The sequence below is a fragment of the Limulus polyphemus genome, unplaced genomic scaffold (assembly GCF_000517525.1).
Source record: "Limulus polyphemus unplaced genomic scaffold, Limulus_polyphemus-2.1.2 Scaffold5495, whole genome shotgun sequence".
Taxonomy (NCBI): Eukaryota; Metazoa; Arthropoda; class Merostomata; order Xiphosura; family Limulidae; genus Limulus; species Limulus polyphemus.
The window spans coordinates 53,085-64,647 of NW_013671105.1; the positions used below are offsets into that span (position 1 = coordinate 53,085).

The 11,563-nt window shown below is 33.3% G+C and overlaps 1 protein-coding gene across 1 annotated transcript; it reads right to left on the reverse strand.

Moving 5' to 3' along the window:
* Positions 1-1,647: 1,647 nt before the first annotated feature.
* Positions 1,648-9,495, reverse strand: LOC106472656 (regucalcin-like). The gene is made up of 3 exons (XM_013933311.2): positions 9,280-9,495; positions 3,702-3,848; positions 1,648-2,787 (listed from the first exon to the last, which is right to left on the reverse strand). The coding sequence occupies exons 1-3, from the start codon at positions 9,491-9,493 to the stop codon at positions 2,582-2,584; spliced, it is 567 nt and encodes a 188-aa protein (XP_013788765.1). The 5' UTR covers positions 9,494-9,495; the 3' UTR covers positions 1,648-2,581.
* Between the last annotated feature and the right edge of the window lie 2,068 nt (positions 9,496-11,563).

An 11,563-nucleotide genomic window follows, 5' to 3' on the forward strand; every position in this document is an offset into this window, starting at 1 on the left:
GACACAGGTTTTATTTCCATCTGTATGCATTATTTTACTTTGTAATGTACTTTGTTTAATCAATTACATTTTCAATGGTTTCACAAATGTTTTATTTTAACTTTTCTATGTTAAAGGTTTTTTATGCAATTTCTAGAATATCATATCACTATGTCCTTTTCTAACTGGAACAGGGATTATGTAAGGTTTTTGATTTTGTCTAGTCTTTTAAAGGAGGTAGGTACTCTGTATTTGATTTATATAAATATACATATATATATGTGTGATTTTACACCATTAAGTTTGTGTGATTTGTTTTAGCTCAAAGCCACACAATGGGCTTTCTGAACTCTGTCTACTGTTGGGAATAAAACCCTAGATTTTAGCATTGGACATCCATAAACTTGCTGGTGACCCACTGACGGACTTTTCATCATTAATAATTAATTTCCTGTCTATGTAACTGTGCACTTGGGTATGTATTTTTAGGTTAAATGGTTATTTTATGTATATCATAGTTAAAGTTTCTTCTTGTATTCTATCAGGTATTATTATTATGTAATTTAAAACTAAAGTCAAAGGATTTTTCGTATATTTCACTTTGTGTTTTATGGCGATTTTCCAATGAATAGTAAAATTAAATGTTTTTCTTTTAATTGTTTCGTTTTATCATGTTATGTTTTACATTAATTTGACCCTTAAAGTTGAAAGGTTCTTCTTTCATTGACTTGTGTTGCATTTTATTTTTAAAACATATTTAGAAGGTTATTTTTAATGTACCCGTTCAGTCAATATGTCTTCTTCACTTTGTTTCTTTAGAAGCATCATTTGATTATGTGAATTGTTCCCCTAAACTCCAGTTACTCTAATTTTTAACCGATCTTTCTTGATATTGTCGTGCCATCCATTTACTTTTTCCTTATCTTGCTGAGAAACGTTTTCTTTCTTGCACTGTTTCTGAACCATTTGTAGTTTTATTCAGAATTTTAGCTTAGAACTTATTTCATAGATGGTGTTAGAAACGTTCAATTGAAATTAAAATCTGTGATGGCTTGATGCTTTAAACATGCCATCTTTTAATTTGAATGTTAACCAACATATCAAATCCCGGATATAATGGTATTGAAAGGTCTTGCTGTAAATATGATCACAAAACTTCCACGTGAAAGTCGAGTACCTTAACCACTGAGCCATTTTAACATCCTGTGTTTGAAATACAATATTAACAAATATTAACTTAAAATATAATGGTATTCGTGTTTTTACGAATATTGAAGGCGCTTGCTCTAAACATGATCACCCATTTTTAAAAAATGATAAAAATCGTGACTGTACTGGTGTTTGAATACAAGACTTCCACTTGTAGTGTGGACACTAACTACTGAGGCAATTTGAGTGTTACCCAGCATTATCAATAAATAGTGGCTTATATAGAGAGAGATTTTGAATTTTTGATGTTAGTTGAAGGGTTTTAGTTTGCATTGTACTTAAAAGTAGTTGTGTTAAAAGGTTATATTATCCATGTAGCATGCAGTTGTTTGTAGAAACAAAAGAAAGTTAACGTACTCCTTGGTCATGATTTGAGTTTTAATAATTATATCTAATTGTCTGCTCAAGGTCAAACTTGAAAAACAAATGAGGGGAGAAATGTGACATGTAAGCAAAACATATGCTTTCTACCATCTTTATTAATAAAGAAGATTATAAAATTTTTCGTTTAGTCTCTTACAGTTTTGGCAGAAACACGTAGCTCATGAAACCGTTAAAACAGTTTCATTCTAGTTGCCTTTCTTATTCTCACAAAATTATTTTGATATTAACTGTGTTTATAGGTGTAAAATTCTTGAATACATATAGAGAGATAGAGACAGAGCTGGAACAACCAAAAGGAGTCGAGGCTTTTGAGGCTCACAGCTAATGGAGTCATTTAGAATCTAGGTTTAAATCAACCAATGAAAACCATGTTAAGAAACATTTGTAACAAGAGGTACATGCAAGCCTCACCAGGTCACAGTGATGAAGGGCTGGCACAAATTACATGCCTCTGTGATTAGCGAATATTATTAAGGACATAAACAAAAGTGAATTTCATTAAATGATATACGACGACTCCTCTTGACTTGGAAGTTATTTCAGAGTTTTATAGTTTAAACAATAGTCAGGTCTTGTCTGGCACAACGACGTTACTGGTTACCAACGTGCTTACAGTTATAAAAGACCGATGACTCAAACTCACGCGTAAATATATCGAGACACCTAAAGTAAGCACCTGTTTAAATGTTCTATACTTTTGTGGTTGGGGTTAAAATATCAAGGCTTCCTCGTTAATATTAACTGCGAGACAACACTGATCAGCAGTTACTTATATATAAATATATATATATATATATATATATACACATATATGTAGGACACTCTTTATTATTATTATCTAACTGACCCCTTCATTTGAAGTACCTTCCACCGTTACAAAAAGGTCATTATTATAAAGTAATAACTAATGTTAAAATAGTTCTTTAACAAAAAAAAAAAAGAGTATAAAATTAGCATAAGCCGTGGTTGAAATTAAACACACAAAAGGATTTCCAAGTTTTCAATGAATTCATCGTGCAAAGCAGGCAGGAGCAAAACCTTTAACTCCTAAATCGGCTACTTTAAAAACAGCTCCCGCGAGTGGTTGCTGTTTATGTTGTTCGTCAGTCAAGCCCTTGATGGCGGAAGTGACGTAAAGCTCGTTGTAATTAGGTCCACCAAAACAACAGGAAGTAATCTTGGAGACGGGAAATTCAATTTTTTGGAGTAAATCCCCTAAACAAAATCAAGCCAACAAAAACATTCATAATAAATGACAATTCATTTCACGTGCATGTTAAGAATTAAAACTCAAACCACTATAAATAGTTTTTGTTTACTTGTTTGTTGTAAAACACAAAAATACATAATGGGCTATCTGTGCTCTGCCCACCGCGGGTATCGAAACCAATTTTTTTGCAGCATAAGTCCACTGAGCCACAAGGGACCAAGTCTTTTCGAGAACCATGTAGAGGACGATATTAAATTTTATGAACCCACTTATCATTACCTTATCCGTTAATTGAACAATTTGATTAGTTAACAGATTAAAATTTTTATTTTTCCAATACTTTTTAAAGCAGGAAATATGTTTCTAGGGTCTATTGTTAAACTTAAAAATATATAATTATCTAAAACTTCGGTTAACTAGGCAATCTGGAAAATGTAAAAGACTCAACAATACAAATAACTTGGAGTTTTTATATCTTACATTATTAAATAAAAGGTTGAGAGTTTTAAATTGTAGAATTGTAGGGTGGTTTAAGTCTACGTTAAGGTTATATCTAAATATTGAGAGTAACTGTTTTCCCAGATCTGATTACAGACAGCGAAAGGCAGTAGGAGTTGAGACGTTGCAAGTTCAAGCACTCAAACTCCCAACCCTTAATCGATTCTCCTCAGTTACTGGCGAGTTTTACATCTGGTATCTTGGGCGATAAATGGAATATCCTCAACAATTTCGGGTGCTATGACCACAGACATTATCCATTAGTACTTGAGGATGACAACAAGGAATGATAATGGAAGAATTATGTTTAATTTTTTTCTCATTATAATGTTAATATATCTATCTATCTATATATATATATATACACACACACACACAGAAAATATATATTATAATCTGAAGTTGTTAATTAAGCACTGACCTCTGGCGGGGTCAATACGAACTACACAACTACCGTTGTAACAGGCAACCCATAACTTTCCTTCAATGTCAATGGTCATTCCGTCAGGAATTCCACAATCTTGGTATCCTCGCGAGACGGTGAAATCCACCAGGGTTCGCTGATTACCTGAATAAGAAAAAACACACATGGCAATATGTTCAATCGCCCTTTACATTTTAATGAATCTTTTTTGAGATTTATATTATATATTCATTCATGACCTAAGATTTTTACGCTTACTGTAAAAATAACAACTATCAGAAATGTAGATATATATAATGAAAAAATATAGCTATATCAAAGCAAGCGTGCTACGAAGTTTAAACAGTATGGAATGTGTTTTTCAAGGACAGAGGGCGATCCACTTCAAATACATGGGGTAAGGACCCCTTGGCTAAAATTAACTTAAAAGTTCCGTTTCCGGTCAGTAAATTACCCCCCCCCCCCATTATAAAACGTAAGCCTAATATACTGAGTTTAAAACTTGTATACCTCCATAAATTTGTTTGTTTATTGTTTATTTGTAACTAAGCACAAAGATACACGATGGGCTATCTGTGCTCTGCCCACCACGGGTATCAAAACCCGGATTCTACCGTTGTAAGTCCGTAGACATATCACTGTGCCACTGGGGGGCAAGTTTGTTTGTAATTAAGCACAAAGCTACACAATAGGCTAACTGTGCTCTGCCCACCACGAGTATCGAAACCCGGATTCTAGCGTTGTAAGTTCGCAAACATACCGCTGTGCCACTGGGGGGCGCACCTCCATAAGAGAACGCATCCTCTACTCCCGATAAACAAAACACATTACTACTGCTATATTAATTCCCCTGATCTTCTGAAATTTAGTTTTACCTGTTAAGTTAGTTACAATAATTTATGCAATGAATAAGTTAATAATTACGAATAACTTGAAACATAAGCAAGTTTATAAGTTGAATTAAAACATTATATAGGCTTGAATCAAATACTAACTACGTTGATATGTTAGTGTTAGTTACTATTGTGTAGTTTAGGACAATGTTTTCACTATTTTTCCTAAGTTATTTAAACACTGAATATCATTTCATAATGTAATAGTTTATTAATGTCTTTCTCCTGTCAACATTGTGTTACTTTAACTTCTTTTGGAAACCACAAATTTTTATATTTTTTCTTTTATTATAAAACTTTGTTAACAGAAAAACGAAAACTACTTTAAAAAAGCCTAACGACGGAAATCTCAAACGCTCATGAAGAGTTCGAGTAGAAAAATTTTTGGCTTGTTCTCTGTCAGATTTTCAGCTTGCATCATTTGGATTCAATATTAAATTAAACTGACATATTGAGATATAAAACCATAGTTATAAATAACACTAGATTGGAAGTCACTTGACTTTCGGTATCTGCAAGCGGCCGCCATTGCTATGTGTTGAACTTTCAAAGCCCGCCAATCGAATAGACAATAGCAAGGCGATCTCACCTCACAATTTAGGCTGTTTTCCATCTAAACTAGACGTTTGGATAATTTGATTTGATTTTAATAAATTTATCAAGCCAAGATTATCTAAACCTGACCTTAACTGTGACATTAGTGCCAAAAATCGTTCACAAAACACACATATCTGACCTGTCATATGAAGAATGAATTGGATTTTAGACCAGAGTGAAATCTTATGATTAAAATCTCTTCTTTTTCCTTAGTGTTTATTATGTCACAGAAAAATGTACATCTCAAATAGTGTTGCCAATGAACAAGAGGTGGCGCATAATGTCCTTTTTTTTTAGGGGGTGGGGAAGAATGTTATGTATGAAACTGCACATTCTTAAAGTTGATGGAAGTAATTAAGAAAATTTATGACACAAATATAATAAAAATCACTCGGATTTATTTGATATCTTGTGGCAAAATTTGATACAGTTCCTTGAAAAAAAGTATATATGTATATGTATATATATAAATATACAATATGTGTGTGTGTGTGTGTGTGTGTGTGTGTGTGTGTGTGAGATGCATTGCATATACTGTACTAGATCTGATACTGTAAATTTATTATCTTGGTGAAACCCAGTTTAAGATATTTCACTAATATTATTATTCTGTAATGAGAACAAAATATTTTGGATGAACAGTGTCTCTCCAGATCACCTTGCCATTAAGACCAAATACCATTCCCCATTGTGGGATTCACCTTTGAATGTCGACATAACAAAGTCAGGTTAATTATGCAAAACATTTTACATGAAGATCATACATTACCGGTGTAGTACAAGACGTGGAGATTAAATCGTGAAAATAGTGTTTACATTTGATCTAATATATTGAACTTATACTGACTTCAGAAAAATATGAGAAGTTATGAAATTACAATTATATAAATTTTCATGTGCAAATATAGTTGTAAGTTTTAAATAGGTCAAATTTATGGGTGTATACTTAAATAATTAAAAACAAATGAGACATGTAACTTTTCATTACCAGTTCATTAATGTTTGTTTTGAATTTCGCGCAAAGCTACACGAGGGCTATCTGCGCTAGCCGTCCCTAATTTAGCAGTGTAAGACTAGAGGGAAGGCAGTTAGTCATCACCACCCACCGCCAACTCTTGAGCTACTCTTTTACCAACGAATAGTGGGATTGACCGTCACATTATAACGCCCCCACGGCTGAAAGGGCGAGCATGTTTGGTGTGACGGGGCGACCTTCAGATTGCGAGTCGAGCGCCGTAACTACCTGGCCATGCCGGGCCAGTTCATTAATCTAGCATTGTCTAATCTGCATAACATAATATATGTCCAATATTTGCTGATAGTACCTATGCTTCTTACTGTACCATGTAGATACCTAAACTTTCATTATCAGTACATTTTCCCCATCGTGGACACTTCAATACAGTTCATAACGGTCCTTTTTCAAGTTGTTTAAATTTACAATTGTGCAATAATTTTACTCTACAAGCATTTATAATAACAAATCAAATAATTAAAATATAAATCCAATTTTTCCTCAATACCTAATTTTTCTTTTCAGAAAACGGCTATGTGGGTAATGCATGCCACAGAGTAATTTTACAAATCTTACAAAACATGATTATGTAGAGAAATACCAAGGACATAGGCCTGACTTTTCAAACTGAGTACAGTGCCCTACAGTGGATTAATTTAGAATACTGCAGGAATATATTTATTTATAGCATGATCAACAATTTTTCACCATTAAATTTACAGTTCATAATTATATGCTAGCCAAATTCTGCTATATTCATGTGAGAATCATTTCTGCAGTACTTTGTTTTCTTGTGAACATACTGGTACGATAGCGGGGGTCACTTGACGCTAGTAACACGTCATATTCTCGAAGGTTCGTGAATGCTCGAGTGCTTACTAGATGTACGGTATTCTTGTATATAAGACCGCCAAGAACTGACGGCAACAATGTCGTTGAATTGCTGACAGAGATAAAGACGGACAGTTGGGTCGAGCGCTGAGTCGTTTGTTGTGAATTATAGCGTTGTTTAAGTTATAGCGTGACCGTGGAAATTAAGTGTATTGCAAAGTTGTATTGAGAAAGAATAAACTAGTTTTATTTAAGGAAGGACTTGTATTGCTGAAGTTTTTCGGAAATAAATTATACGGGAAATTAACTAACGACCAGAGACGCAACAATACAAATACACAATCGGCACTGTGTAAAACATTTATATAACTGATATTTCACACGTAAATTACAATTAAATGTAACAATATTAAAAGGTATGTACATATGTATTGTAAGTGTAATAAAACTAGGCTCACTCTGTTATAAGCACTATTTTATGTATATCACAGTTACATTAATGTTGTTTTTTTTTTTTTGCTTGTTTTCGGGCCACTTGTACTGATACTGATGTTTTATCATTATGACACTGACAGCTCAAGGAATTTGGCCTGAAAGGAGCCACCAGCAAAAATGTAATCTGTCATGTAATTCTGAGAATGAATCTATTGGCAGTATTAGGCCTATGTTTGATTTTTTTCCCGGATAAGCCATAACGTCACTGATCAAACTAGACTTGTCTTAAACCATACAAATTACCCCCAATTTCCTCTCTCATCCATTAAACAAAGTGCCATATTTAATACACTTCTACCTCGAAAGTCAGTGATATCATCAAAAGTTAATGTACACAGAACTTGCATCTGTAGACAGTATATGTTTTGGCGGAATCTCTGTATAGCCTGACTGGCCAGCAAGCGACAATAGAATGTCATGGATGATTATTTCAACTTATGCGAGTACTTAATATTTTTAGCATTTCAAATCAAAAGCTGTCAAACTGTCATGCCGACTTATGTCGGTGAAATGCCTTCCAAAAAAAAAAGAACAAAAAAAAAGATTCGCATATACATTTTGAAACTAGTGGTAAACATCCACGCCAGTTTGATGTCGCCAGCATGTCCATGGCGATGTTGCCCGCTGTAACTTAATATATTGTATAGAAAAAAAGGTTTTACTTACTTGTGGAATGTAACACAATCCGCCTTCGACTCTTGGTTACGGTATGTGTAACAGTTAATGGCATATGTTCTCTTTGTTCTTTCGGGTCGTAGCTGAAATGGACGACTGTCATATTCAGCCATTGTACATTTTCTGCCAGTTCGAAATTCAACACAAAGCAATGGCAGTTGCATGCGCATATGCCCTCAATGATAAAGAAAAGTGAGTGGCCAATCTAATGTTATGTGTGTGTGTATAAAAACAATATGTTTTCTAAAATATTATTTCTGGATGTTTCTGATCTTTACTCAAAAGAAGAATTTAATTATTGTACCTATTCCTTTGTAACAATCTGGAACTACTTACTTCTTTACAATCACATGGAATAAAAAGTTTCTCGAAAAAACCACACAGAAATATGCATGCAAATTACCCCGTTTTCAATACCGCATAGAATTAGTTTCTTTAAAACTATTTAAAATTGCTCATTCTGTGGTTCTAAAAAATGAATATTTTACGTTAAAAGTTACGGTTTAAAGTATAACTTTTAAAGTATTGTATTTCGTATATGAATAGCGTATCAGAGAATCTTTTCTCTCTCGTCGTCCAAAAAACTGACGAGTTCTGGTATTAAACGAAAGGCCTCTTGAGCAGTGACTTGTAGGAATAAAAGACTGATCTGAAATGCCTTTTTTTTTTTTACAGGCCACTGATTCTAAACCCAAAATGAGCAAACGTGGGAAAAAATAATCTGCAGTAAAAGTGATTTTATCACAAATTTTAGGCTTATTAACATTTCACATGATTTTAAAAGAGACTGGTAATTCCATGTGACCTAGAGAAGTAGAAAATTCCACATGGTTACAAAAAATGAATAATTTATCCAGAGAAATTAATAATGCTAAATAGTTGTAAAAATAAATATTCTGTTAATGTTTTGCTGATAAAGAATTTATAATACCCGTCTTGCTGATCAGCCATAATTTCTTGTCCCGAGTGTTTGAGACAAATGGTTTTGTCACACGTTATTGTTAATCAATTCTGCACATTTTCAATAGTGTAAAACTTTAACTTTCAGTTTTAGGACCTACACACTTACTCAACACTCCTGTTTCTACATCATAATCAAACACGTAGACTTTCCCAGGAATGGAATCTATAAAGAACATCAGCCGGTTATCAGAAGACCATGCCAGACCGTTAGACAAGTTAACGTTCTCAACTTGCTTGCTAACAGACAAGCTGCTTGGGTCAAGACTGTAAAGACAACCTTGTCCTAGGTCAACTTCAGCGGGGGAAGTCTCAAGGCCCATTGTTCCTGAAAAAACAACAGCAAGAGGTCGACAAGGAAACTTGGGTTATACAATAGATTAAAGCTGGTCATTATTCAGCCACTCACTTAATTCAATTCTAGGAGTATCTTGTAAATTACACAAAGTTTTCTTTAGTTCTTAAAATATTTTCTTTTGAAGTGGTACTATCAAGAGGTCAAAGATTTTCAATTACTCTTAGGAAATTAGATTACGTAGAACATTTCATGAATTTTGAACAGTTATTATTTAAGTTAAAACTCGTACCCAGTTATGATCAAAGTAATGTTACTTTTGATAATAGTTACTGAAATATTTACCTAAAGAAGAAATTTTGGCTATAATTTTATTTGTTTGTTTGAAGTTAAGCACAAAGAGCTTTTTGTGCTCTGGCCACCATGGATATCAAAACCTGGTTTCTAGCGTTATAAGTCCGCAGATATACCACTGTGCCACTGTGAGCATTTTGGCTATAAAACATTCTAGTTCATTGGAGAATTTAATAATTCTTAAATCTGAAAAAGTAATGAAAAAAAAGAGATTTAGCTTGTCCGAATATTACTAAATTCAGGAAAGTGAAGTCTGTTCCAACAGCTTCGAGAAAGAAGTTTAAAATATTTTTTAAAATAAAGAAAGGGTTAACATCTCAAACGATTTATTATGATATAAAACAAGTTGGTTCATATTATGATATATTCTATGGATACCCAAGTTACACAAAATAAATTACCCTATAAGATCGCTCATATCAAGTACTTTTATTCAGCATTTTTAAAATTCTTTAACTGTTTGTAACAAATGAATTTACAGTTAGACATAGTCTTGAGTTTTCTAAATTAGATTTTGATGAACTGGTATACATTATGGTTTACATTGTCATTGTGAGAGTTATTTATCCATAGGGATAAAAAGTCATTTAAATTCACATTTCTTGAATTTTCCTAACATAGGAATTGAAGAAAATTCATCTAGTTTGATTCTATGCAATTTTAGCACAGCGGAGATATTTCGGCAACTTTGCATATTGTGCAGAACAGGTCGACAACAGCAACATCTTTTACTGGCCGAGTATATAATATCTATAGGTTATAGCCTTCACTGTTTTGTAAGAGAACGACCAGTCACAAAAATAACGCTTGTCGTTATGAGTAAATCCGAAGTTTCCTGTCAGTACAGAATATTAGAATCACATCAGTTCTACTTAGCTTAAACTCAGATTTACTCCATAATTTTCCCGATTGATAATTTCATTATACAACGGCCACATGTAGAAAACAGTTTCACCTGAGAATCCCATAAAAGTACAATTAATAAATATTTAGACTTCATATACCTCTAAAATTAACAAATGTTCTACAATGAAACGGATACCTTACTGTGTTGTACAGTATACAGGGGAAGTGCTTAGGAATCAAAAGAAGAAAAAAAGATTAAATTTGGAATTGTTTTTAAATCAAAATTTTGTTTAATTACTTTACATTTGAAAGTAGTGTTCTGAATAAACATTACTCTTATGCCATCTACAAATTCATATGTCCAAAGCGTAACTGTCGTGGGCCAATAATCATTTTAGGCAAATGGTTTTGCTTAAATTGTAATACATGAATAATAACATTGTTTTGCTTAATATTGTTAGGACAGCGGAAATCACGCGACGCTTGGAGCATGCGTGCTGGAGTTTCTAGAAAGATCATGAATTATCGAGGAACTCCGTGAATGTCCTAGTGTTTGCCAGGCGCCCTCTTTTTTTAGTATATAAGCCTGGCGAGAAAAACCAGTGCAAGGGCAGAGATAGATAGATTGAAGAGATAGATAATTGAGTCAAGGGAACAGTAGACACCATAAGTAAAGTGTGTGTGTGTGTGTGTGTGTGTGTGAATCGCTGTGATTATAGCTTGTGTTATAAAGGTTGTCAAGTTTAAAGTGACCGTGGAAATTCTGTGTATTCCAAAGTTGTAGCGAGAAATAATAAACTAATTTTAATTAAGAAAGGACTAGTATCGCTAAAGTTCCTCGAAAATAATTTATACCGTAAATTAACAAACGACCAAATACATAACAAATTGGTGTCAG

Coding starts and splice junctions, on each gene's coding strand:
- LOC106472656 (XM_013933311.2), bottom strand. CDS start 9,493: ATGGGCCTTGAGACTTCCCCCGCTGAAGTTGACCTAGGACAAGGTTGT. Junction 3,849..9,279: donor TGTAGAAACAGGAGTGTTGA/GTAAGTGTGTAG, acceptor TTTCTTATTCAG/GTAATCAGCGAACCCTGGTG. Junction 2,788..3,701: donor TCGTATTGACCCCGCCAGAG/GTCAGTGCTTAA, acceptor GATTTTGTTTAG/GGGATTTACTCCAAAAAATT.